Here is a 27,116-nt window from a genome sequence, read left to right on the forward strand (position 1 = left end):
TACTCCGACCTTGAACCAAAACCGTCACAGCAACATTGGAGAATTGGCCTCCCCGTGCACCCTGCAAGCCCGCGAAAACAGGCTGGAATTACCTGCGTCGAGTTGAACGCGACAATAACTGGATGCGATTAGTGTCACCCGGACCTTCTCGTACGCGCTTACCGCGTACCACAGTTGTGCTCATCGTCTTTATAACAGCATATCTTAATTTTAATAGCGCCGGTTCTCAAAGAGTCTCAACAACTTGTAATGTACAAACTTCTGAAGGAGCTTCGCCGAATATTAACCCTCAATGAGATGGAGTACCTACTATGGCGATTCTTTCTCTATGCCTTTTTGCTGCTGCTGGATACAACCTCGTTAGCAGGAGAACTTCAAATTGTAAATCAAGGTGTGTATCGCCCTCAGAAGGTAGGAACTTTCAGACCCTCACCCACAAAACCAGCCTTACACCCGCTCCAGCTTTAGTACGATTCAACAACGTCAACCTCGGCGTCAATCTCTTACGTCCCAGCGGGATAATTAACCTCTGCTCACTGTCTCAACCGCCTCACCTGACCGCACCATTTCCCTTTCTCCCGATCTATCTCCACCCAGACCTACCTACAAACAAGCAGTGGATTAATTCTTATCTCCACGGTCACGTCGAGGAATAACTCTTCCCGCGAGATCAGCTAGGTAAAACTCTTCATACATCGGCGGGTTGTATTTCTCCCGATCACTCGGACGGACGAGCGAGTCATCAGGGAGATTCAGTATGTTCTGATGTCATTCAGTCAATTCACATCGGCGGGATAAGATTCGTTGTAATATCATCGATCACTCGTCTATTCAATGGACGAAGCGGGATAACCTGCATCCGTTATGGGTGCTTCAGGGTAGAGTTACAGTTCCCTTCACCCACAAACCCGAAACGTTTCCTCTGAATCATCGCCTATCTCTCCCACTTCTCGTTCATCAATCCCGCTTTGATCTCTCCCCAGTCGCTAGTTCACCTTTTGATACCTTCCCGTCAATCCATACCCCGGCAATCACTCGCCTACGATAAGGCTTAGGCGCGGGACAACCTGTCTCCATCACGCGACTAGTATATAAGGGTTCTAGTTATTCTTTAGCTCAGACACTGGCATGACATCGACTTTTCACTTCTTCGCCCGCGAACCAGAAACCTTCTGTCTCTCTAGTACTCCAACGAAAGACGCGCTGTCTTCTCTCTCCCCGCATTCGCACTCTACGCCACATCCTCCCCGCACACACTTTCTCCGCACCCTCGGCACGCGCGGAAAAGAGTTGTCCCCGGTAAAAGAAGCTCTGATGGACATATAGACCTCTTGGCTTCGAACCCCAGGTAGTAGTGTCTTCAAAGGTTTTCCGTCCATTACACATTCGTCATTCTCGCGATTCGTCATATGTATTCTCTGCATTCCACCGGCGTCATTAGTAACCCTTCCCCGAACTCTCCCCAGGGCCAAAAAAAAACGCGTACCTGTCCGGTCCGTGTCTTATCATCCATCCCATCTCGGACTCGTTGGAAAAAAAAACATCCAAATCTCTCTTACCCATCCCCACAAAAAACGGAAATTTCACACCGGGTCTCGTTCTCCGCGCCCCAATTTGTAGAAGATAGCGGAAGCGCATGAGAAATCTCCACATGTAACCCCACATGCAAACTCCACTTGCTCAAGTAAAAGAATCCCGCCAAGAAAGATATAACGAAAAAAAATTCCATTGACGGTGACTTAAAATGTTATAAAGATCATAATACATGCGCATGGTACAATATAAATTTAACTTCTCATCCAAGAGGGCCAGGGCCAGGGAATTTTTCACATCCGGTGTCCCAAGTTGACGTGCACGGCCTTGACGTTTGTGTAGCTGCGCCAATCCCCCATCAGAAAAGAACGGAAAGAGAAGAAAGGAAAAACTCACTTGTGGAGCGCGTACTCTCCCAACTCCCGTCCGATACCACTCTGCTTGAAACCACCGAAAGGAATGTTAAAGTGCAACTGGTTCGCGCAGTTGACCCATGCAGTTCCAGCCTTGAGCTTGTGTGCGGTGTCAAGAGCACGGTTGATGTCCTGCGAGAAGACGGCAGCGGCGAGGCCGTACACTGAGTGAAATTTTACCAATTAGCAGAAATTTTAAGGGGAGAAAGGGACAAAGGGGCGCGTACCGGTGTCGTTGGCTTGTCGGATAACATCCTCCTCATCCTCAAATTTGATCACGACGCCGACGGGACCGAAGATCTCTTCCTGAACGATCTTCATGTCGGGTGTGGTGTCGGTGAAGATGGTAGGCTGGATGAAGTAACCCTCCGTTCCATGGCGAGCTCCGCCAGAGTGGACGGTGGCACCCTGTTGCTTGCCAGATTCGATGTAGCTCATGATACGCTAGCCGGGCCGTTAGAAAGGAAGATATCGGAACGGAGAAACTAGGCTCACATCATACTGGACTTTAGAAACCTGGGGACCCTGGTCCATGCCAACCTCGAAGGGGTCGCCGACCTTGATGCTCTGGGTCTTGGCAGTGAACTTTTTCAAGAATTCGTCATAGATGCCGGACTGGACAAAGATACGGGAGCCCGCGCAGCACGCCTGTCCGTGGTTCCAGCTAAAGGAAAGAAGCCGTTAGCACATGGAGCGAAAGTAATGCGGAGTAACGGCGGTGGCGGTGGGGAGCGGGGTAGATCTTAGATAGGGAAATGAATGGACGAATACTCACAAGATGCCGTGAGCAGCCCAGTTGACGGCCTGGTCGAGGTTGGCGTCGTTGAAGATGATGTTAGGGCTCTTTCCACCGAGCTCGAGGGTGACGTTCTTCAAGTTGGTCTTGGCGGCAGCCTCCATGACTTTGCGGCCGACAAGAGTAGAGCCTGTGAAGGCAACCTGGCGGGAATCAGAAAATTGCGAAAGATATGAAATGAAAAATAGGCACCTTTTCGATGTGCATGTGGGAGCTGATGGCGTTACCGACGGTCTGGCCGTAACCGGTGACAATGTTGACGACACCAGGAGGGAAGCCGGCCTCGTTGATGATGGAGCCCATACGGATGGCGGTCAGGGGAGTGAATTCGGAGGGCTTGATGATAATGGTGTTGCCAGTAGCGAGAGCAGGGCCGATTTTCCATGCAAACATGAGGAGAGGGAAGTTCCAGGGGATGATTTGGCCCTAGGAAGGCTAAGAAAAAGGAGGAATGGAGGGAGGGGAGGTTACGTACGACGACACCGATAGGCTCATGGCGGGTATATGCGAGCTTGTTCTCGTCGGTCTCGATGACTTGACCAGAGAGCTTGTCAGCCCAACCAGCGTAGTACTTGAGGGTTCCGATGGAAGCAGCGGTATCGGTTCCCTTGGCCCATCCGAAGGTTTTGCCTTTGAAAAGGTAATTAGGAGGTTTAGGGACACGCAGTCAAAGGGAAACGTACCGTTGTCAAGAGCCTCCAAAGCAGCAAGCTCGTCATGGTACTTCTCCATCAGAGTAGCAAGCTTGTAGAGAAGCTCGGAGCGCTGGGTTCCAGAGGATTTCAGACCCCAAGTGGTCTCGAAGGCCCTTTGGGCAGCCTCGACAGCGAGGTCGACATCCTTCTCGGTTCCCTCAGAAACGGAGGTGATGAGCTTTCCGTTGGTAGGGTTGATAACACTAGAAGAACCAAGTTAAAAAAAGAAAATACAGCGAACAAGGTTACATACTCGATGGTCTTTCCGGACGAACCAGCGACGAACTTGCCGCCGATAAAAAGGCCAGTAGGGAAGGAAGACTTGCCCTTGTAGACGGGGGTGTTGAATTCGTAGGAGAAGGAAGTCATGGTGGTGGATGAAGAGCAAGAGGGGATGAGGGACAGAGGGCGGTTATCGGAAGCTTATATACCCCAGACGGGGCCCCGGAGCGGATGACCACTATCGATCGCTAGTGAGACATCCGTATTACTGATGGGAAGATTTGAAATAGGAAGAAAAGTTTTTGTAGGCGGCACGACGGCGGGATTCGGGAGAAAGGTGATCCTAAGGATGATTGGGGAAAGATCAGGTCAGCATATGGGGTGATATTGATTACGTGGAGAGAGCAGTGTGGGGAAGAGCATGTGACCCTTTGTGGGGGTGGGGAATTCCGCGCGACCCCTGTGTGCGGACGCCCGACTTTGAAACAGCTAGCTAGGCAGTCTAGGGGTATTCGCTTGGCTCGAGACTTGCATTCCAACTTTCCCTTGCTTTCCTTCCACCTTGACATCGAAATCCCGCCTTTTGAGCTTATTCGAAAAACGCCGTCTGAATTTAGCGTTCACCGAGGATCGCACGGTCATCTATGTCTACGCTTTTCTTCTGTCTATTTCGCATCGCACGCCCGAATGTCCTCCACCCAAAATCGCACCTGACCCGCCCTCCATTCCCAACCTAGGCAGGATTGATCCACAAGCGTTTTTCTCTCTCCGGGCGCCGTTCTGATCTCCGAGTTAAGCTAGCGATTCTATTCAATACCCAAGTTAACATCATTCGATGCCATACTACCACCGACCATACCAACAGCACCAAACTTCCCTGACGCTCTCTTAAAAACCCACGGTCACCTATTCTCCATCTCCCGTCACTCCACCATGTCCGACGTCGAAAAAGCTTTTGCCTCCAGCTCGAACGGCGCTCTCCAGGCCAACCCACCTCCAAATACCGCAGCCGTGCCGCGTCCCACACGTATCGCCAATGCCGGTACACTCGGACTTTTCTCTTTCGCCTCCACGACCTTCATTCTCTCGATGTACAACGTCCGGACGCGCGGTATCAACACGCCCAACGTCGTCGTCGGAATGGCCATTTTCTGCGGCGGGCTGACTCAGCTGCTTGCAGGCATGTGGGAGTTTCCTCGCGGGAACGCATTTGGCGGGACAGGTACGCATGCATTACACACGCCCCTTACTTACCCCACGCCTCCTAACCCCTTATCCAACCCCAGCTTTCTCCTCCTATGGCGCATTTTGGATGTACTACGCTACTATCTTCATCCCCAACTCTGGCATTCTCGCTGCATACGGGACTGATGCATCCGAGCTCTCCTCTGCACTCGCCGTGTACCTCTTTACATGGATGATAGTCACCGTTCTATTCTTGTACGTCCGTTCTCTTCTCCCTTATCGCTTACCATTAACCCCGGTGCACGCAGCATCACCTCACTCCGCAAATCTGCCTCGTTCATCGCCCTCTTCGGTTGTCTCTCTGTCACATTTATGCTTCTCGCCTGTTCAGAGTTATCGGCTTCGTCGGGCAAGGTTTCCATCAGCACCAAGTACGTTTTCTTTTCCCTCCTCCTTCACCCCATTGGCTGACAACACCCGCAGTCTCGCTAAATCAGGCGGTGCATTCGGCATCGTAACCGCCTTCATCGCATACTACGTTGGCCTATCCGAGCTCCTCGCATCAGAGGCCAAAGCAGTCACCGTACTCCCAATCGGAGCATTCTAGCTACTCCTTAATTATATTATTATACCTCCATTCGAACTGAACTCTTTTTTTTTTCTCATCATCAAATCATGACGTGTCGGATATCGTTCCATTCCACGCGTCACTACTCAATTCCAATCATTAGTTTCCAATATATGTATCCCGTGGTACGATTATAATGAAATGATACCGGACCTACAAATATCGTAAACGCCTCATCATGCGTACTCCCGCTGCAAACACAGCAAAACCAACGCCGCCCCCAGTCGCTTCCAGATTCTGTATCTCGACTCGAACACAAGTCAGCTGCTAAGGCTTGTCCGTAACAAAGGCCAGTCTAAAAAAGTCACAAGAGCGCGACATGCCCCATCCACAGACTAACACGAAACGGTACCAACTGGAAGACTGCCTCCTCCCCGCTAGTTGACACCCGTAGGTCCACCTCTCCCGATCACACATCACTTCTGCAGATCCCCCCAAATGGACTGTGGGACGGGCTGGGCGTCCGGGTGAAGGTTGTCCCCTGCGACGGCGAGTCGGCTTGGATGCGGGGAAACAGACGTACTGGCCTGTTCACTTGGCGTGAAGAAGCCGATGTGATGCTATATGTACCGCGCTTGACAGGTAAACCATGTATAGTGAGCTGGGAAAGGTACCGAGTCTAGAGGGATGTCGACCTTGTACCTCGAAAGAGTGGATGTTATTCCTCTCGCAGCTTGTTCTTTGATTTTTGCGCGTGCCAAGAGATTTCGTCCTCTCAAGGATCCGAGGGTATCGTCGTCGTGTCCATGCGGAGGCAGACTGGGATTCAAAGACGAGGCAGGCCAGTCCTCGTCAAGGGGTCTGTTGGTCGGGATCGAGTTCAGCCGCCCCGCCGGTTCCTCTCTGCCGTGATCTACAACAGTTCATATTAGATAGACAGATCTGAAACATAGAACGAGGGCGTCTATGGGTCCATGTTTCTCGTGTCTGAGGCGGGATGTATCCCTTAGGACGCTCCCGCCGATAACTGTGGTGCCGATGCCTATTTATTAATCATTGACTGTAGGAAATTCCAGTCAAGCAAGAGTCGTACCTTCTACCTGGGGAGTGTTTGATTAAGGGTAGCAATTGAGCGAGAAGACGAGACGGGCTTGGGAGTGACATCCACTCTTCGCTAGCATAGACGGTTGCTCTCTTGTGGCAACACGAGGGAGAATATGACGCGTGTATCACCAAGTGCCAGGAACCCATCCATCGACCATACTGTTCTACAGCAAACGTGAGACGCCGGTTCCAGGACAGATCTGAAATCAGTCCTCGAAATGGCAGACGGCGAGTATCTTGAGTGCAAACCCAAGCGACGGACAATATATCCTCGTCGGGATCAAGTTCAGCCGCCCCGCCGGTCCCTCTCTGCCGTGAGAGAGATCTGAGACAAGGAACGCGAGGGCACGTGTGGGTCCATGTTTTGTGGAATGAGGCGGAGATAAAGCGGGATATGTACACCCTCTCGACGCTCGTTTGGTAAAGAGGAAAGTATCTTCCGAGGTCTTGAGAATCGTATGCCACGTCTCAGCCGCAAAACCATCAGCCGTAATCCGCTTTCATGATTGGGGGCGGGAGTCATTCAGGTCATCGGAGAAGTAAAGTGATCCTCTTCTAGCTCATGATACACCTGGACCCACAAGATTGAGATCTCGACGCAGGAGAAACAAAGATGTACGTACGTACGTGCACATCTCGAGCCGAGTCTCTCGCCGTTCGGTACTGACTTTTCCCGCTCGCCGTCTTGCCGCGGTAGATCCAAGCAATATAGCCAAGAGCCAAGACCGACACGGAGTGTAGATGCGCGTGGTGGTGGCGCTAAGCGAACGTAGATGATGAGCTGGCAACAAGCTGGGCGGAAAAGAAGAGCTGAGGGGATGACTAAGCATGCGTCATGTTTTCTGAAATTCTGATCTTCCTTTCACACGTCTGCTTCAGCCTTCAGATACTATACACACTGGTACCCAGGACTGACTGGTAAGTCTCTACGAGGTCAACAAGTCGGACCACATGTAAAAGTTTATGCTCTGGTTTGGCAGCGTGGATAAATGACTCCATGTACACCCGGACCTACATGATTGATCATTGGACTCTGGAGATCTTACTTATTCAAGAGATCTTGCACCCCAGGGCAAAACCGTTTGCTCTGTTCCGCTCCTTGCCGCGATGATACGATTTTAGAGTACAAGCACCATAGTCGGGTATGTTTACCAAGACCGATGCGGCATGATGCATCCTTAATCATCGACCGCTGCTAACATCCAGTCTCACTCATCCACGGTCGCGGAAACACACCTATCTCGGGGAGACTAGGACAAGCGGAGTTGTAGGCTCCTACACCATCTCCGAGTCGTATCGCGGAAATCAACGTCCGGCCAGTTTTCCATCAGTAAATACTGATCGTTCTTGGACAAGTTAGCGTTTTGCAATCTCTTGCACGTCCCATCATGCGCATGAATCGTGTCTAGCATCTCTCCGTCACGGGAAAGGACAGATTTGCATCGACACGGGACCATCAGGAAGCGGAGAACCTAACGCGTCTGTCACGAGTACAGAGCTTATATCTACTGTGGGTTCTGGATACGGACTCGGGCATCCAATTCTGGGAATAAGGATCAAACAGCGTACTCTGTTCTCCTACTGGACACCCACAGCACCTGTTCCCTGAGTGTCTTTATCTACTCTGGGCTTGTCAGCTCCGCATCTTAAGAGAGAAAGATTGTCAGAATACTCTCTTCCTGGCGAAGACGTCATCGAGTTTCACCTCCATCGGATTGGCGTTCCTCTGCGGTTAGAGTTATTCCTTTCATTCATTCGGCAAATAGGCGACAGGGCACGGATGATCTTCTCTGTCATCGGTAAACCGACGCGGTCACGGGAGCGCTAGCTTGATACAGGTCTTCGATCTTGGGCGGAAGGTAAAGAACAGTGTGATGGGGAAGGTTGAGAACCACAAAACCACGCAGGCAATGTCGCCCTGATACGGAACGATTATAATGACTTATAGTGCCTCGTGGTCGCGTAAGCGTTCACTACGCTTAACGACCGGGGGAAAGTCATCTATATGAGCGAGGGTCTGAAGATTCGGCAGAGCTTTCAGCATACACAAAACCGGGCCCTATCAAAAAAGATGAGAACGGCAGACGACGTTGCGCAGAAATGATACGTACGGTAAAATCTCTGCAACTTCCTTCCACCACGATACCCCGAACACATAGTTTCGCGCGCGGGGACACTGCGACCATATACCCAGGGAATGACGCACGGACTGTTCGCGCAGGACATTAACAACAACTAATTGTGGGACGACAGTCACTTATCGTTTCTCCAGGACTGCTGAATTCCTCCCCTCAGCATCTAACCTTCCCATGCGCCCCGACACTCTATCTGTTCTTCGGCAGACTAAAATAACTGTGCAGACGACGTCTCCCGAGTCCCGACCGTCTTCTCATGCGATGTTATAGTGACCGTTGTTCGAATTCTTAGCACATCGGCCGCCATCTACATAGACAAGCATCAGTTTCGGATTTCATCGAAGCTTGAAGTAACGCGAATCAGTAGTCACCATGAACATCCAATGCCGCAGTCAAGGCCCTGCTCCATGATTGGGTAATCGACGAGAGCTGACTGACGACATCCTCCTTGTAAGATAACCTGCAGGTTATCAGTTTCCAAGTTCTTCACCAGCTCGGAAACTATGCTAGAATCTTGAACAAGTGGACTTGGCGGCGGTTGAGACAGTAAGGGGAGGTTAATTATCCCACTGGGACGCAAAAAATTGACGCCGAGGTTGACATTGTTGAATCGTAAAACTGGAGCGGGTGTAAGACTGGTTTTTTGGGTGAGGGTCCGAAACTTCCTACCTTCTGAGGGCGATGCATATCTTGATTTGCAACTTAAAGTTCTCCTGCTAACGAGGTCGTATCCAGCAGCAGCAAGAGGCGTAGAGACAGAATCGCCATAGTAGGTACTCCATGTCGTCGAGGGTTGATATTGGGCGAAGCTCCTTTAGAAGTTTGTACATTACAAGTTGTTGCGCCCCTTTGAGAACCGGTGCTATTAAAATTAAGATATGCTGTTATAAAGACGATGAGCACAACTGTGGTACGCAGTAAACGCGTACGAGAAGCTGGTCCGGGTGACACTAACCGCATCCAGCTATGGTCGTGTTCAACTCGATGCAGGTAATTCCAGCCTGTTTTCGAAAGCGTGCAGGGTGCATGGAGAGGTGGATTCTCCAATGTTGCTGTGACGGTTTTTGTTCCAGGTCGAAGTAACGGCCACGACTGGCACCATTCCCACACACATTACAACAGCAGCAAGTACACTGATGTTTCAGATTCTTAGCGCATTGGGTGATCAGGTTCACCATCTACACGAGGCAATTGTCAGTTTAAGCCGTGGAAGCTTCAAGAGACGCACACCAGTAATCACCCGGGAGTCAGAATAATATCGCCATTATGAACATTCGATGCCACCGTTTCCTGCGCCAATGTATACACACTGCAGACGACGGAAGTTGGAAATGAAGCATGCAATTCCAATGCGAGACCCCTCGTACGGCTCGGTCTTGTATCGCAGCCATTGTATTGTCTCCCACCGAATGAGAAGCCTTTTGTTAAACCTGAAGGTCTCTCGCGAGCCGTTTATGAAGGTTCAGACTCGGAGGACTCCATCGATTCGCAGCACAGTCCAGTCCAGAGTAGAGATATTGGGGGTACGTCCAAGCTCGAGAATATTTAGCAAAGCTTAAGCTCAGTATCCCTGACCATATAGGCGCTACGCCAGGCGAGGTCCTACTCCCTGCTAGTTATTTGGACATCACCTGTTCGGGACAAAAGCTGAGCGCTGACTCCTTGCCAATGAAGTCACTGAACTCAAGAAAGATGATCTGCAAGTGCTTCCAAGTTCTTCGCCAGCTCAGAAACTACGCTAGAATTTTGAACATGAGAAAAGGAAGGACAAAGAAGAAAATTGAACGCGTCAAGTCCGGTCCGGTCGCCGCAGTATGAGACTCGGCATCACCCGGCCAACGACAACTGTCTCACTGTTTCCCTTCAGCAATGACGGTGAATATCGCATCACAATTTGTGAATCTTTACTGAGTCGTGCTCTTAGTACATTTACCCATATCCCATTCGCGTCGGTGGCTACACTCTAACCGTAGAACAATTCGCCGAGCTCTACAAACGTATCAAACCCGACTACACCATCGTTCCCGATGAAGATGTCTTCACTGGCGCTACACTTGGACTCGCTCTCGTCAATTTCGGCTACAGATTGAGTGATGCCCACCTAGACGCACAGTCGTTGGGTGTCTTCATTGACCTACCCATATGCCGCGAGACGCTGAGAGTCATGCTTGTTACTCGCGTCAAAGCGGACGTGGATTCAAAGCCAGGGAACTGCCCTCAGTATGAGGAGAGAGATTCAGATCGGAAGATCAAAGAGCAGACTGAGGCGCTCTTTGGACCACTTCCGACTCTGGAATGGTGTACGACCATTGCCAGGTACTAACAGACAGAGAATGGTATCGCAAAAAGTTGGAAGAGATCAAAGTTGTGTATCGTCGCAGACTACTACGCCCGGCATATGTGCAAGTCAAAGCGGAGAAGACGGTGCGGACAGGGGAAGAAGGTTGTGGTTGAGGGGGACTGTAACGTTAGAGGAAAACGAAAGAGTCGCAGGTCTGCCGGTAAATAATCACATAGTGGCACCAGCCATTGCGTGCCGAGGGGAAGTCAATTATCCCGCTGGAGCACGGGAGATCGATGCCATGGTTGAATCGTAGGGCTGGTGTAGGTGTAAGGCAGGTTTTGTGGGTAAGGACTCGAAATTCCATGTCGACAAGGAGGATGATACGCACCTTGTTTTTCTACTTGAAATTCTCTTACTAACGAAACGTGAGTCCCTAAGTTATCAAGTCCTGACGTGACAAAAATCTAGATGCATAACACAGCAACAAAAAGTCGTAAAGAAGAAATTATTCAAGATCCTCTGGCAGCGTGTTGTTGAGCTCAACAACTGGGCGAAACCTGTCGTGAAGCTTGTAAACTACAGGTTATATTGCGCTTTGAGTAAACATGGCACTGGAATTGCGTATAGACAATGACCGCAGCGGTGGTAGGTGGAAGGCACGGGTCAGCGTTAGCAGGTGAGATCGCAGTCACTCGCCGCGTCTTACATGTTATATCATCAACTCGACAGTAACGAGACGAAGCCCTAATAATACAAGCGTAAATGATACAATGATACATAACTTCATTCCTGTATTCCAATACGTTATGCGCCCAAGTACCACGGATCATCTTGTAGCCAATCAGACTTCTCATCGTCGACATCCCACTTCGATCGCTCAGCAACAAACCTGATGTGCTTCTGGTAAGAAACGGATACAATGACCTGCAAGCGCATCAATAATGACTTGTCGTTGCGTATGCGCTGAATACGCTTGAAGACCGAGCCGAAATCATTCGTATGAGGGACTAGCCTCAGGGTGTGAAGATTCGGAAGGAACTTCAGCAAACACAGAAGCGGTTCCTGTTAAAACGATGAGAATGGTGCAATTAGATGTGTAGAAGGGATACATACCATGAAGTCTTTGTTCCCATCCACTACAATACCCAAGATACGTAGTTTCACGCATTTGGATACACTCGTTACATATGCAGAGATATTGCCAAAAATCCAATGGCTGCCCCAACACGACGTCAGCTGGAGAACTTCTAGAGTCTTCGAGTGACGCGGGACTACTTCTCTCAAAACTCGCCCCGAAGTGCCTTCCCTATCCGTCTCAACTTCAAATGTCAACTCGGTCATCCCCTTGTTGGAGGCGAGGTAATCAACGACTGTGGAAAGCACAAGGCTGTGGCACCTGAGCTTGATCGAGGGAATATATATCTCCTGTTGGGAGAGTTCCGTCCAGAATCCGGCAGAAGCATGATGGAGATCGACGTTAGATATCTGGAGTGACCTCAGACCACGAAGATGGTGGAAAATATGAGGGGCGGCGGTGATACTACCTTCCTTCAGCGATAGGTGACGAAGCGGTATAGTTCTCGTTGCGTGCTTTGGAAACACGCGTTCTATGCCGGAGACGGCAAGACTTGTCCTTCTGTTGTCCCACCGATCAACCAAATGCAGAAAGACGTCGGACAAGTGCTGATTATTCGCAAATACACGGGCGAGCGTCTTCTCAATCGTCGGGGTAGAATTGTTGGAATAGCCAGTTAGAGAAAACTTGCGGATATTTCGAAACTGTGATAAATGGGAGAAGTACGGAAGGGTGAACTCCGGGTGAGTCAGATGAAGATCGAGGGAGGGCCGTTTTATCAACCAATTAAACGTGTCTTCTACAAAGTATGGAGGTACTTTGCGAGAACCGTTGCTGATACTATGTCCGAGGAAAAAATCAGTGGCATGATCTCTCTTGAGGTGTGGCTGAACTTACCACAACGTAAAAGCTCGTAAGTTGGTCAACGACGCGAAGGCGCTGTGATATAGCGCGCGAAATTCTGCGATGTCGCGCTTCGTCTGGAGACGTGGACGGGTCGAGGGAGGGTGGGTTTCTGAATTGCCACCCTCAGCCACGCGCCAATGAGTCGGGGGATGTTGCTCGGAATATGAACCCCACACACAAACTCTTAGCCGATAGATATAGTCTGCAGGTCCATGGCTAGCTAAATATTTGAGGACGTCTTGATCGGAATGTCTTGAGGGGAGGGTGAGGTTGATCAACACGGCTGAGAGCACGGTAGCTCGGAGCATGTTGTTCAGCTGATGGCATATGGAACGCAGGGCTTTCTGGTCGCGTTTGGACAGCTGAAGGTGATTAATGAGATAGGATACTTGTGGAAAGATACACGAGCTTACGAAGGACGCAATTTCCTGGAGTAGTTCGGTGGGCAAACTGAGCAGGGGAGCAGAAAAAGGCTTTCCTCGACGCTTCACCTTCCCGACAAGGGCTCGAATTTTGGGCTCGAGCTCGAGCTTTAGCTTTAGCTTGGAGATGTGCATTGCTTTAAGAACTAAAGTCAAACAAAGTCAAAACAAAGTTGAGAAACCGACGAGAGAGAAAGCCACGTGAATCCCACCTTGGAAAGATAACCAAGACAAATTCGTCGCAGGTTCAATTGTGCTCCCAGTGGCACTTGTTGACAGCATTCCACACCAAAACTCCTCGTCCTCCGTTGCTTTTCGTCGCTCCGCCAATAATCATCGAAACCGCAAAACCGCAAGACACAAGGTCGACTCAGTTTCCCCCCATTGCTCTGTTATCGCAGACATCGAGCCATCATGAGCACTCTTTCGTCCATCACCAAGCCTTCCATTTCGCACAGATATCAGCCATGACCCCAAGGATTGTACCACCGATTTCCAAGATCGCTTGTTACTCCTGGCAACTAAGGCCAGCAGCGTGGGGCCTGCCATTGTGTGCAAACTGATATCCCAGGATAGGACCAAAATCGGCGGCGACAACATCACCGTTCCTCGAGGGCTACCTGATTCCTTCCCAGCATCTCTCTGCTATCCTCATCGTACCCTTCGACACCAGCAAACCAAAAGAACCATGTAGACGCCACGGCCTTCCGATCGTATTTTCAAGTTGTCACCGTGACCGCTGTTCGAATCTCCCACCTTCATCCTACCCCCACGCAGATTCAACATGAATTTTCTGCCCATGACTGATGACTGCTACCCAGGAGGATCGCCACTGGACCACAGCACGCTGCTCTGCCGTCTATGCGCGCATATCGATCGCGGGACTCGCATGTCAGCCCAAAAACACACTTTTGCCGCTCGTGGAATAAACACGGTCTCCTGATCTCCATTTTTCCTAGAAGGTCGACGCGTAACCTTGCCGATGCCCGATGCCCGAGACTGTAGTCGCGCTAACTGTTAACCCGGGACAATGTCTGCGACAATCATGCTATTACTCGAAGACTGCTACACCCGTTCCTCGCGCATATACTGCCTCGAAAAAGAAAACAAGACAGGAAAATCTTCATCGGCAAACACAAAGACAGAACGCGAGTTGCCTTTTCCGGTCTGTCTTCTTGGGCAATGTTACGTCGACTGTGATCTTGACTCGGTGCCTATATGAGTGGCCAGTGTTTGGCATCCTGTTCACGATTAATAACTAGGATCTGGGAGGATCACATATAAATCGCAGCACCTAGCTCTGTTGCCTGCGAGCATAGTTCGATCGCACAACCGCGAAGTCGGTGTTACTGCCGATCCTGGAACTGGCACAGTATCCTACTATCCGGAAGTCCACACAGGACATTGCTCATGCACGATGCCTGTGACAGCAAGCAGGTCTTGACGCAATATGTCCTCGTAGAAAGTTGTGGAACTGCACGCAAGAAAGAGGGACAAGACTCCAGAGGATCCGGCCTACTCTATCACCATAGCCAGACCTTGCTACCACGTAGCCGTCTCTGTCCCCAGTCCTTCGGTATCACCTGACTTCTGCATCAACCACAACCCGCACCATCTTTCGGCGATTATAAACGTCTTTCCTCGGTGGCTGCCACCGCCAAATCCTTCCCTCCCTATTCTTGTGACAAAGATCTATCCATGATGCATCCTCGTACGCTTCGGCGACCTCGACAGACGCAAATTGAAGACAAAAACGTCATTATCGTAAGCAAAACAAAAGAAGGGTGCAGATATCGTTTCTTCGGTACTGCCTCCATTCTCATGGGATGGTACAGAAAATGCTGGTGCTTCACCATATGCATTTTCGTTGTTGATGATCTCGTCAGGATCGATAATCAGGACATGGGAGGACGAAGGGTGCTAAATATGGGGCCTGTCTGATCGGGCGGAGTGCTTTGGGCATATGCTTCTTCGTCCTCGTATCAACCGAGCTCCAGCTTATTACAATGTCTGGGAAGAATACCAAAGGCGAACTGGCTAAAGGATATGGCGTTCCTTCGGAGCACAGCACCTCTACCCGTCGCCTGAGTGCATAGATCGAGCGTAGGACCAGTGTACCAGCCTAACACCAACCGTTATGTCTCTCGGAACGAGAGAAGTTTCTTGATCGCCCTCAGTCCAAGTAATTTCAAGCGTAGCGACACCGACGCAGATGGTGAATGTTGACGAACATGTGTGGGTCTGTGATTTGCCTATGTTCATCTGATGGCGTTGCGCGCATCAAAGAGGAAAGAGAACCAAGAATATGATCTCCTTCGACCCTTCTGTGGTCTGAGAGTCATCATGCATCGTATGTGAGGATATATGGCAACTCCTCCGAACGAGGCGAATCGGAAAAGATTCTTTTTGCGCGAAACCCGCGTAGAGGCCGCTTCCTTAGGCTTGCTATCGATCATCGAGTCTGCCGGCCTTTCATTGAAGCATTTGCTGGACTACATTTACTGGAACTGATGACACTGCGCATGGTTAGTGATGAAAGTATGAAACCGAAAGGCGGACTTACAGATCTGGGTTATTTCCTCAACGGATCTCCGTGTCGTCGATATCGAGAGCAATGGACAGTTCTTGGCTCAGCTTTACGGGATGGCCGGTGCACTATGGACTGTAGACCTTCCTAGATTCGCTACGTTCCTTCGACGATCGCCTTATGGGATCTACAGTCTTCAAAGTCAGACAAGGCTGTGAATCTGACATTGTAGGACACGGATTACCGGGGGTACCTACTGCAACCATTTTATGTCTCCCCGCATAAGAACTGGAGGTCGACTGTCCACTTGTTATGGGATCTTTGACGAAAGTGATCAGCTAGCGAAAAGCAGTCTGTTTCTGGCCGCGGTCCAATATCCTCTTGACACCTTTCTATTCCTTCCTATCGTGTCAAACTCGAGGAGAACAGAGACAAGGAGTATGCAGAGAAGTGCTACGTTGGCATAAATGAAGATGATAGTCAAGGCGAGTGTCCCAATCATGGCGTTCGGAAGAAGATGAGCTTTGGCGAGGCCTCTATGCTACTAGACAGTACACCTGGATATACAAGTTCAGATATCTCACCCAGTCAAATGCACGGTAAGCATGTACAAGTCCAGCCCTTGCATATTGAATCCACAGCATGCATCCCTCGCCGGCCACTGTTTACAGGTGGATAAACGTTATTCACCCTTTCTGCTCATCATGACGAGCGTTTTACGCCGAGAATATTCAGAAATAAAGTCCAATTCTTAGGACATAGTACAATGTGATGGAGGACGGCACCAAGGTGATGGAGGAAAGAAGTCAACAAGATGGATGAGTCAGCGTCAGACTCCCAGCATCAACGATCAACGATCAACAATGTGGGCTTAGCTGCCTGGCTACTTGGCTTACAATGTCTGTCAGTGGTACTCCTGTATCCATTATATCTTCCTTGCCTTGGTCGGCGAATTCACGCAGCTATCTCAGTGGGAATATCACCAATCATGACTTTTTACGCTGTGGAACGGAACTGTGCGGGCTGATTGATACATGAGAATGTGTTGCCAATGTCCAGTCATAGCGCCTGTTCTTCCTTGACAGCTATCGTATCATCTAAAGTGAGCTGCTCTGTCATTTTATATGGACTTCGATTATACTGACTTGCCAATTTCTATCGTTTTACTAGTATGCCAGAAACCAACGAGAATTGTGTGGAAACACCTCCGAATCAATCTTCAGCAGCTGGGAATCATGTCAGTTCAACAGCTAATCCTGAAGATCCTAATGCTCAGAGAAACCCTCCGAGCGGGACATTTTTTGGAATGAGGAAGAATCAGCCGTCTTTGTGGGGAGTCGGTGTGTTCAATTGCTTCAGATTTTCTGCTGTGACATACTCAAATGACTTCAGGCGCTACTCCACGCGACTATAAGGCGCGCTACCCTCTCGATCCCTATGGCCAAGAGATGTCCCGTAATGCACGGATATGATCCATCTACCTTGAAGAAGCGGCCGATTTTGACGTCAATATGTTGGCAGAGTGGCGGGATACTATTGATGTCCTACTTGTTTTCGTATGTCTCAGATTTCCTTTGAAAGTGGGTCCTCGAAGGTCTAATACCATCACAGGCCGGTCTTTTCTCTGCAGTACTAACAACATTCGTGGTCCAAACGTCGCAAAACATGCAGCCAGATTACAACGAGGCATCTGCACGTCTTCTCTTTGAAATCCTCAAGGTCACTATGTCGAACGGTTCCCAGTCCTCTATTCCCTCCTCCCCTACTGCATTTCTCTCTCCCAGTCCTTCCAACGAGTGGATGAACAGCTTGTGGTTCGTGAGTCTGACGTTTAGCCTCGTCACTGCCTTGGTTGCCATTCTGGTCAAACAATGGCTCCATCAATACGTCGCCGTTGTCTCCGGCAGTTGTGAGCGCGACTGTGCAAGAATCCGACATTTGCGATACGCTGGACTACAGAAGTGGCAGGTGCCAATGATCATCGGCTTGCTTCCAGTCCCCCTTCACGTTTCATTGGCGTTCTTCTTCGCTGGCCTCGTTGTTTTCCTCTTCTCTCTGGGAATGAAAGTTGCCTGGCTAGTATCCGTCATTGGTGCAGCGACATACATAGCCTATGTTGTTGCCCTAATCCTCCCCTTTGTTTATCCCTACTGTCCATACAAGGTCCTGTTAACGCTTTACATCCACCAACTGTATCAATTCATTATCCCTCTTATTCCACGTATCACCCTCATGCGATGCCATTCGCATACCCCATCTCCATTTCTGCCGTTTCGCCGCCACTATAACCTTCGCTTATTAATATCAATAACCCGCATCAATCTTCGCTTAATCATGCACTGGATAACTGGGATAACCCCCAATATCATTTTACAACGCCGAAAACATCCTCTGAGTCTGAAGGAAATTGAGCATGATCACGTTCAAAAATGTGCCGCCAAAGTGGATGTGCAATCTCTGCTATGGCTACACTCCTCCACATCTAACGCATCGGTGCATCAAAGTGTGCTACAAGCCTGTTCTGGGATGACATCTGCTACTTTGAAATGTCTTCCGGAGGGATGGCGATCTGCCTTTGTGGTGTCTCTGCGTCAGCAGATAAAGCACATAGGTGCGCCATCTCCTGACGCCGAAAGAGAATTGGAGCTCCGCTATAGAGCATATTTGCTCCTTCATTACTCTGACTTTTCCCCCGACCGTGATCGCATGGCAGATCGGTGTTCCAACGAGCAACTGAAAATGATACTGTACTCCGTGACAGATTCTGAGAGGCCGTTAACTATTCTTCTCAGAATCCTTCAAGGCCCGAAGCGCTCTTCCCTTGCCTTGCATTCAGTGGTATGGAAGACTATGGAATACAAGACTGGTATGCTCCGGTTATGACAATAACCGGTATTTGTATCTATTTGTATCTACTATACATAGTAATAGGACCTCAGACACATTAGTTGTGCTCTTTTAATACATATACAGAACAATTATTATAAATGCCAATCACTAAAATTTGGATGAATGTATTTTTAACAAATATATTATTGATATAGATCTGTATACACCTTATAAATAAAGTTTGCAGCTTCAGTAAACATTAGAAAACACTATAAGATAGCTGTAATATTATTTTAACAATCTATCTTATTGAGAGATGTTGGAGTATGCTAAGTACAAATGGCTTGAGTTGGTGACTAGTGGAGACTCTGAGATAAGCAGAGAACCTCACAAACATGTAAGGAGCTCAATTGCAAGGTACACTACTGTATATACTACTAAAAATAGAATTATACTATAGAAAGGGATGGAACAATAAGTAATGGTCATTGGAAGTGCAGCATATTTGATATCTCGACAAGAGATACTAGAAATCTCCCAAGTATTACAATAATATTATCTGAGCATTCTAGTCTAATATTAAACAAGTAAATGATTATAAAATTTAATATTTTAGGCTACAATGCTAAATTTCTATGCAGTAACAGTTTAAATAGCTTTAAATAGCTATTACAGCTTAGGCAAAACTTTGATTATAAACACAATCATATCTCAAACTGTTATAACAAGTATAGTAAACTGAGATATGAAGTTGAATTTTTTTAATTAAATTTCAATAAGGTGTGATGTGACACAGCCCATCCAGCTGGATGAACTTTGTCACATCACACCTCATCGAGCTGGATGGCCATAGTGTGACATATGTCACATCGAGCGGAGTTTCTTGTCACAAATTTTACAAAATAATAAGTGTAACCAGATATTTAGTATATAAACACTGCATATAAGAATAGCCACTGTATCTGTATATATAGCAGATATGAATACCATATATATGAGCCTGTACCATACTGTTGAAGGCTTGGAATATAAATTTTATCATCATATTTATACAAGTTCTGATCTTTTATAATCCTATATATGAGACATGATATGAATACAGTATAGTATATGTATTAATGAATTCTAGAGACAAAAAAGTTCAAAAAGACCTCATTGTATGTCCTGTGAATATCTGATTGAAATAGTATAGTGTTTTCTAATAATATACATGCTTTCTTTTCAATCTTACTGTATTTTAATCAATATTCTTCATCTTATATTCATATATTCAGATTTTGGTATATTTCTAACACTATTGGATCTTCAAAGAATATATGAGGCACAAGTAAGGTCTTAGAACAGGGTTTGTGTACAAGATAGTGACTGAGTGATGTAATGATTTTCTTCCATTACCTTATCTTGCTTCAATGCCTCAAAGATTTGAAGCACAGACTGAACAACTGAATGCTTGATAAGCTTAGTTTTCACTACCCACTCATCCTACACCTTGATACCACTATTGACACTATTGTTTGATGTACTTGATTACAGAGAAATCTGAATGCAAAAAATCCCTGCAGATCATGCAAGTATTCTAGCAGAGCAGTGTCTTATTATACATGTCAACTATATTTAGATATACAAAGAGGTGTCTTAAAATAGTAATATTGATTACATATAAAAAATATATCTCTATATGAAGTAATATAGAGGTATCCAGGGTATTAAGGCACCAATCTCATTTGAAATTGAGCATACCAGTCTTGTATTCCATAGAAGACGCTAGTTAAGCATGCCATCTCTTTCCCACCTCGCCCTGGCAGAGATGTTTTGGAATTAGAGCTTGAGCTCATGAAAATCCTTGTGGGTCCCTTGATTACAAGTGAGAGTGGGGATGTCACCACTATCGACAAGCCTACAGATGAGATGAGGGAGTATATTCTGGACAAACTATGGTTTAGCTGGGATTATGATTGCAGTAAAATCCGTGATAATGCTGACTCAGTACATCTTCGTACCATGCTTCAGCTTATCCCCCAAATCCAGCAGAGATTATGTGACTCAGCACACACCTCAGATCGAAAGCAGGTCATCGAAACTTCCCTCATCATTATTGAATGCATGTGCACGAACTTTCTCAGTAATCCTTTTGACAGTGCACCAGTCATCCCGTTCTTCAACACCTTATGCTCCCTGCTTTCCTCCGAAACATTTGCTACAGTCGGAGATCTTGAAACCCTTGCACACAAGATATTCATGACTCTTGAAAAACTTGCATGGGAGATGCTCCTGATTCTTAATGGATACTGGGGAGAGTCTGCTTCTAACATACGGGTGTATTCCGTTGCATATCAGTGCTACCTTCGGTCACTAGCAGATGGCGGCGAGAGGTCAGAGAATGATGCAATGCTTCCTATCCTGAAAGGTCTCTTACCATCAAGTTCTGTGGACATGTCTTCGAATTTTCCTATGCACAATACTGACTCCCATGGAACACTGACTCCCTCCAACCTGCCGCATTGGAAAGCCCTATTTTTGACCAACACATTCTTCTCGGTTGTGTTACTTCTCATTGATGAGCATAATGAGAATGTCCTCTATGACTGGGCATGACATCCCTTCAAACGTGATATCTGGCTAGTGTGTCTTTCACGATTAGTGCAGTGGACATCATCAGAAGAATTTCGCCGTGGGCCTTTCTCAAACGTGTCCTGGCCATTGTTGTAATTCAGGAGCTGCATAATATGCTGGGCCATGATGATAAGGAGTTTTTGCCACAGTATGACTATGAGGCACATAAGGATGTAAATCAGCCACCTTGGCTGTGTGAAATTTCTTCCTCTGGTTCATCTAGGTGAGCCCATCTTTCTTTGTTGATTTATATTTCCACTCTGATAGTGCTGTGGCAACAGAGACCCCAATGCAGTGGAGTATTCATGGGTACGGAGTTTCACAGCATCGTTAACCCCTCAGGCTCAATGGCACATTGATCATAGGTTGCAGCACATCCAAAATTCCAGGAATTCTTGCACTCTCGACATCCAAGGAAAGAAGACGTAGTAAATGCAGTTTCACATTATATTGGAGAAATCGAGTCAATTTAGATAATGAAATCTCATACTATGTATCATAGAATCTCACTCAATCCCTGCAGTGTGCACATCCGATATGATACTAACATACTCATCTTCGATGTTATCGTTGTCCTCATAACTGATGCCTATGACCGAAAGGATTGCCTGTGGTCTGTTCACATATATCGATCGCCAGACTGGCAAGTCAGCGCATCATCGTCTCTCTGGGAATTAACACGGTCTCCTGATCTCTTCTGTCCGAGTAGGTCGACGCTTAGCATTGCCGATGCCCTATGCCTGAGATTGAAGTTGCGCTAACTGTTACTCCGGAAGGATATCTTCCAACAGTCAGTGTGATTCCTCGTGGACCGTCAAATGACACTAGGTTATATATCTCACAAAGTGAAGAGTCCAACCAGTATACATACGCATCCAGCCCTCGCATAACGAGACCTTGACACTGTCGTTCAACGCTGACTCGCATCTAGACATCACTAACTTGTCTGCTCATCTTAATGACGTGCCGGAAGGAGATTTTTTGTGGAATAAAGTCTAAGCCTTGCAACGGAGAATATGGTGAGTCGGTGACCAGCAAGACACAGAGATGATGGCTGAGGGTAGAAGTCGAGAAGATGAGTATGCGAGTATGCGTTAGTCTTTAGAATTATTCTTTTGCCTTCGAGTTCAAGGATATACTTGGTTCATAACATATCTTATCTCTGTAACTAACTTGTAGGGACCAGCCTAGTAATAGTAATAGATGAAAACCCAATATCTCACGAACGTGTCTAGATGCCTTCCCCCTTCATGATCTACTCTTGCAATTCCTTGCGAGTCAACATCCAATTCTTCAGCGAATCTAGCGCTTGTTCGGGCAGTTACGCGCCAAGTGGCCGTGTTCTCTGCAGTTGAAGCAGAGTCCCAGTCTGCGCATTTCCGCCAAATCCACATACCCTCCATCAGTCGTGTCTTCCCTATCAGCAACCGATCCTTCTCGGGATGACTCCTTCCCACTACTCCCATCTTGTTGCATTCCCCGCAAGATCCGTACATGCCAGTACCTGGCATCGCGATCCAGGGCCGTTTCCTTCCAGCCTTGATACGTCGCCGGCGGACCATTGAGATTCAAATTGATCTTTCGGACGAGACCAGGATTGAGCGCCCTTTTCAGCATCCAAATCTTAGAATCGTCGCTCCGCCCTCCCGCATCTCGCAAAAGACGGTCAAACTCGATGAAAAACTCCTGTGCAGTTCATCCTTGTCGAAGCGTCTGTAGTTCCGCTTCGGCGAGCACATCCTCATTCGGATCCAAAAAGGCCTGGTCGAGCTCGTTGCTAAAGTCGGTATATGTCCCGACTCTGAGTCGGCCGCCATCAGTGTGATGGTCCATATAGTTCTGGGCCCACACTCCAGCTAATCCGTCTTGCATGTATGACAGAATGAACAAGATCTTGGATTCGTCGTCCAGGAACTTGTCATGAGCTGCCAGACACAATTGCACGCTTCGTCGAAACTTTTTGTATTCAGCGCGTTATCCATTGAAAGGCTTTGGTGGTCTCGGGCTTACACGCATCCTGATACATCAACTCAGTAAGACACAGAACAGGACGACAAAAGGGATATGCTCACTTTGCAGTTGATGATAGTTGGAGTGAGGAAGAGAGGATTCTTGAAGCTATGGTTTTGTATACATCTGTATACACGTGTTGCACACGATGCCGTGTATTGAAGACCTCAGGTAGGCCTATAGAAGGGTGAATTTAAGACTCAGGCCATACTAGAAGTGAGGATGAGGGTCATGGGGTGGGGTGCAACAACGACGCTAACGCACGTGTGACGAGGAGGTCTTCGCGAAGAGAAGCGATGAGTGACTAAGGTATTCTGGCCATGAATTATCTCGCATGAATATGATCCCTCTCACCGGTCTGACTCAAGTGAATGGCGACAACGTTTTGACTGAGCCCAGCGGTTCCTATCCCTTGGTTACAGTCATTCCGCTTCTTCCTGGATCTGTAGCCGTTAGACTTCGGACCCTTTAAACATTCAGAAGACACGCGTGGATCCAGATGTTTTGCATCTCCCCTCTATATATACAACGTACGCGTTAGGCAAAGGGAAGAGTTGGCTGCATTCCTCCCCTTGCCAACGTGAACACATCTCCTGAAAGGAACATTTCTGGCTGTGCAGAAATTAGCTGTCTGGCACGCAGTAGGGAGTTCAGGGATTTCGGGGATAGCTGCGTGCTAGGAGAGCTTTATGTAACAGCGTTGCTATAGAGATTTCAGGTGTTGAATGTCGCAAGCGTCATCGGAGTGGATGTTACAGAAAGGCTTGTTCCCCGTCTTGCTGTGCCCGAACTGAAGAGTCGAGAATCACATCAGAAATCTTGAAATATACGCACACATACCTGCAGTCCCAAAATCGAACAAACAGTCATTCCATTCATGTGTCCGCCATGGCTCGCCGTCGCCATTTCGTCGAAAATCAGAACTGGATTGATTGTAATGAATAGAGACCAAGTCTTCATTTGTTGTACAGTAGCGCCTAGTGTTTAGAAACGAGTATCGTTCGCACATATAAAGCTACGATACGCTCTACACCTGTATAAAGAAGTTCAGATACCTCAGAAAACAGGGCAAAAACCGATATACGTACGAATCCTGCCCTTGAACAACGAGATTTTGGTACTCGAGCTATGGCACACGCCTTCAGTCTGCAGCTCGATATCGTTGCGATGAAAAATCGTCAAGAAACCAAGCATATTCGGGAAATGAGACTCAAATCTTGGCAATGCAGAATGTGGTATTGATCAGGAGATGACACAAAGAGAGTCTGAGACTATGCAAGAAGATGGTGATACGTTGTCTTCGGGTAGAATCGGTCTTTCCAACTTGAAGGTATATTCGTCCTGGACTGGGGAAGTCGCAGAGTTGCACATACAATCGTCGAGGGAGGCTGGGTAGCATTGAGAGCAGTTGGCGAAGGGGTACTGGGCAAGGGAGGTCTTCGATGAGATGTATTGCCAAGCACACGGGGGAACTTACATTGAATCTGCAGGCACGCATCTTCAATATCCATCCTCACACTCCTACACCGTACCATCATTGAAATTCTCCACGCCGGCGTGAGTTTCCGGGCAAATTCTTTCAAGAATTTTGGCTTTTAGGCAGTCGAAATCCTCGACTAAAACGAAGGGTAAGTGTCATAAAATTAACGTTAAATTTTATTCACAGGATGTGTAAAAGTTCCCCGGGAACTAGAAAAAGCGTGTGAATCGTCTTGAAGGTCTTGAACAGCTGTGATGGACGAGGGAAGAGTGACAAGAGAAAAGTAGCATGGTAGTCGGGGAAGGAAACAATGTTTGAATCGCCGGGAGCGAGCGACCAGTGACTCCGGAACTTCGGACTGGTTATCTCGCGAGACAAGGGGCCAATGAAGCGATGTCGAGCATGTCGAGAGGAGTGAGAAGCCTCTCCAGCAATGTTTGCGAAAAGGACATGCATATAACTGGGGTTTAAGCATGTGTCAGAGCAGTACGCGTAACTCCATTATACATTTCTTTGTAAATGCATGGGGCGGTATGTTATGCAGTGGGGTATGCCAGCATATTGGCAAAGGACGATTTTGACGATGTGTATTATTGACCTACGCGTGTATTAGCGACAAGAAAAGTGGCCAAGAAGATACATACCAAAAAATACATTATTCAAAATGTCGGGATTGAAGATATAGGCATGAAACAAAGAGAGGTTGTGGTGACATTAATAAATTCAAGATAGTTATAATATTAACCAATCTTTTCCTCATCGCGACAAAATGCCAGCTGGATCAAATCAGGGTCCTTCTCCTGCTTATTATCCCAACCCCCTCTTCTCGACCACGAAATACGCAAACCCACAGACGATCCGAGAGACTTGAGTTCGTCCAACAAAGGATGAAGACATGATACAAACTGGCTCCGGTAGTAAATAATGACTCGGAGGAAATTCGACTGGAACATCTTCTCTCTCGAGCGGACCATCTTCAGGTAAGCACCATCAATAAGCAAATTCTGATCGGAGACCAGAGCCGTCTCTTTGATGACCAGATGCGTAAGATTGGGTACGACGGGGTAGCTGCTGTCTGGGTTGTACATGAGGATGTGGTACATCTCCCTCGAGGTGCGTGCGTGGACTTCGACAGTAAGAGATGCCAGACTTGATGTGAAAACAGGTGTAAGATGGGAACAGGATCGAGAAAAGACTATCATGTGCAGTGACTGCCGAGCATAGTGTGATTTGCCCATAAGGGAGGTCAGGTAAGCGAGATGTTCTGGTACAAACTTCACTTGGAAGACCTCGGCATCGATGAAGAGGGTCTTCAAGGAAGGGAAAATCACTTTGGAAAAGCACGCCGTTGATGCATGCACCGCCACCTTGCGGATGCTTGGGTGCGTGAGATGCGTGGGTGGAATCTGTGCACGTAGCCAGAACCTTCTCCATGTTTTTGTTACTCGTGAGACGCTTAGGTCACCCTCCGGTAAAGACCGTCCCGGACAGGTTAGCGACAAGATCGCTAAGCCTGTGAGAGGTGGTGTGCCTCGCGAGTTGATCCTAAAGCAGGTGTGTTCCTCTCGGGCATAGTCAAGCCTGCGAAACGGCTACGCCATATGTACTGTACGGCACTCTGAAAGAAGAACTCAGCATAGTCACCATTCAAAGAAGTAAAAGCGACACACCTCTGAGAGCCATCCTTTCTCTTCTTCATCGTCGTGATGGCACCGTGGCATTCTTTGACGGGTTATCGTGAGTGACTCCGTTTGTCCTGGATGCTGGTATGCTAATAACGTCGCCAAGCATTTATTCGGGGTCTTTGTCATCGACATTCGCCCTTAAACCGAACTTCCAATGTCGACAATAGCTGATCCATGACGGACGGTGCTTCATGGAGAGCTGGTTGAGACGATCCTGCAGGCATTGACTTGGCCAACCAGCGTACCTTCTCTTGGTAAGTTTGGACCCTGCCTTCGCAAACCCTCCTCTTCCACCTCATCATCTCACTGAGCCCCTCCGTCAGCCAGTGCCTACTCAGATACACGAGACATCATCATCGTACTCTTCCAGATGCACCGTAGACTCTTTGGTCGCGCATATATCCAACATCGAGCATCAGACGTCACCCTCAGAGCCTTCGAGTCCACACGGATTGACCATCCTCTCTGCGTTCCGCTCCAATCTGCAGCATGTACGTTTTGAAAGGCCTCAAATCCAATAATTCGGTAGCCCTAAGAAGGAATCGAGGAATACGATTGTCGGCGTCGTTCGAGGTATGGTGCGCAGGATTTGGAGCATTGTTGAGTACGGTATACGTCAACTATGGTTACGTTT

The 27,116-nt window shown here is 48.0% G+C and overlaps 6 protein-coding genes across 6 annotated transcripts; 2 read left to right on the plus strand and 4 right to left on the minus strand.

Annotated features, from left to right (window-relative positions):
• Window positions 1–1,669: 1,669 nt before the first annotated feature.
• EV420DRAFT_385743 (aldehyde dehydrogenase) lies at window positions 1,670–4,085 on the minus strand. Its single transcript, XM_060481936.1, has 9 exons — window positions 3,691–4,085; window positions 3,426–3,640; window positions 3,218–3,372; window positions 2,935–3,168; window positions 2,722–2,885; window positions 2,442–2,610; window positions 2,174–2,390; window positions 1,930–2,110; window positions 1,670–1,875 (listed from the first exon to the last, which is right to left on the minus strand). The coding sequence occupies exons 1-9, from the start codon at window positions 3,804–3,806 to the stop codon at window positions 1,827–1,829; spliced, it is 1,500 nt and encodes a 499-aa protein (XP_060330515.1). The 5' UTR covers window positions 3,807–4,085; the 3' UTR covers window positions 1,670–1,826.
• Window positions 4,086–4,592: 507 nt separating this feature from the next.
• EV420DRAFT_1643108 (Gpr1 family protein) lies at window positions 4,593–5,451 on the plus strand (the record flags this gene model as incomplete). Its single annotated transcript, XM_060477457.1, has 4 exons — window positions 4,593–4,881; window positions 4,946–5,099; window positions 5,153–5,275; window positions 5,328–5,451. 4 exons carry the CDS (start codon window positions 4,593–4,595, stop codon window positions 5,449–5,451), a joined length of 690 nt encoding a protein of 229 aa, XP_060330516.1.
• A 5,890-nt stretch (window positions 5,452–11,341) lies between these two features.
• Window positions 11,342–13,973, minus strand: EV420DRAFT_385833 (uncharacterized protein). The gene is made up of 5 exons (XM_060481937.1): window positions 13,551–13,973; window positions 13,330–13,475; window positions 12,908–13,278; window positions 12,049–12,850; window positions 11,342–11,997 (listed from the first exon to the last, which is right to left on the minus strand). Exons 1-5 carry the CDS (start codon window positions 13,618–13,620, stop codon window positions 11,740–11,742), a joined length of 1,647 nt encoding a protein of 548 aa, XP_060330517.1. The 5' UTR covers window positions 13,621–13,973; the 3' UTR covers window positions 11,342–11,739.
• A 2,728-nt stretch (window positions 13,974–16,701) lies between these two features.
• On the plus strand, window positions 16,702–21,763 carry EV420DRAFT_1764365 (uncharacterized protein). Its single transcript, XM_060480776.1, has 8 exons — window positions 16,702–16,967; window positions 17,036–17,205; window positions 17,258–17,320; window positions 17,387–17,421; window positions 17,477–18,709; window positions 20,453–21,530; window positions 21,589–21,616; window positions 21,673–21,763. The coding sequence occupies exons 2-6, from the start codon at window positions 17,037–17,039 to the stop codon at window positions 21,287–21,289; spliced, it is 2,337 nt and encodes a 778-aa protein (XP_060330518.1). The 5' UTR covers window positions 16,702–16,967; window position 17,036; the 3' UTR covers window positions 21,290–21,530; window positions 21,589–21,616; window positions 21,673–21,763.
• Window positions 21,764–22,609: 846 nt separating this feature from the next.
• EV420DRAFT_1479973 (uncharacterized protein) lies at window positions 22,610–23,653 on the minus strand (the record flags this gene model as incomplete). The annotated part of the gene is made up of 6 exons (XM_060469623.1): window positions 22,610–22,652; window positions 22,704–22,993; window positions 23,045–23,232; window positions 23,380–23,425; window positions 23,465–23,494; window positions 23,582–23,653. 6 exons carry the CDS (start codon window positions 23,651–23,653, stop codon window positions 22,610–22,612), a joined length of 669 nt encoding a protein of 222 aa, XP_060330519.1.
• A 1,884-nt stretch (window positions 23,654–25,537) lies between these two features.
• On the minus strand, window positions 25,538–26,518 carry EV420DRAFT_1479974 (uncharacterized protein; the record flags this gene model as incomplete). Its single annotated transcript, XM_060469624.1, has 2 exons — window positions 25,538–26,389; window positions 26,468–26,518. 2 exons carry the CDS (start codon window positions 26,516–26,518, stop codon window positions 25,538–25,540), a joined length of 903 nt encoding a protein of 300 aa, XP_060330520.1.
• Window positions 26,519–27,116: the final 598 nt, after the last annotated feature.

The sequence above is a fragment of the Desarmillaria tabescens genome, assembly GCF_030435595.1.
Source record: "Desarmillaria tabescens strain CCBAS 213 chromosome Unknown EV420scaffold_18, whole genome shotgun sequence".
Classification (NCBI taxonomy): domain Eukaryota; kingdom Fungi; phylum Basidiomycota; class Agaricomycetes; order Agaricales; family Physalacriaceae; genus Desarmillaria; species Desarmillaria tabescens.

What these genes read in the sequence shown, in the direction of transcription:
- EV420DRAFT_385743 (XM_060481936.1), bottom strand. Translation starts at nt 3,806, where the DNA reads ATGACTTCCTTCTCCTACGAATTCAACACCCCCGTCTACAAGGGCAAG. An exon ending in ATGAGCCTATCGGTGTCGTC is followed by an intron (nt 3,169 to 3,217) that starts GTACGTAACCTC and finishes TAGCCTTCCTAG; the next exon opens with GGCCAAATCATCCCCTGGAA. An exon ending in CCCACATGCACATCGAAAAG is followed by an intron (nt 2,886 to 2,934) that starts GTGCCTATTTTT and finishes GATTCCCGCCAG; the next exon opens with GTTGCCTTCACAGGCTCTAC.
- EV420DRAFT_385833 (XM_060481937.1), bottom strand. Translation starts at nt 13,620, where the DNA reads ATGCTGTCAACAAGTGCCACTGGGAGCACAATTGAACCTGCGACGAAT. An exon ending in TTACGAGCTTTTACGTTGTG is followed by an intron (nt 12,851 to 12,907) that starts GTAAGTTCAGCC and finishes CCTCGGACATAG; the next exon opens with TATCAGCAACGGTTCTCGCA. An exon ending in ATGGGAACAAAGACTTCATG is followed by an intron (nt 11,998 to 12,048) that starts GTATGTATCCCT and finishes TCGTTTTAACAG; the next exon opens with GAACCGCTTCTGTGTTTGCT.
- EV420DRAFT_1764365 (XM_060480776.1), top strand. Translation starts at nt 17,037, where the DNA reads ATGCCAGAAACCAACGAGAATTGTGTGGAAACACCTCCGAATCAATCT. An exon ending in GCCGTCTTTGTGGGGAGTCG is followed by an intron (nt 17,206 to 17,257) that starts GTGTGTTCAATT and finishes AAATGACTTCAG; the next exon opens with GCGCTACTCCACGCGACTAT. An exon ending in CTATGGCCAAGAGATGTCCC is followed by an intron (nt 17,321 to 17,386) that starts GTAATGCACGGA and finishes ATATGTTGGCAG; the next exon opens with AGTGGCGGGATACTATTGAT.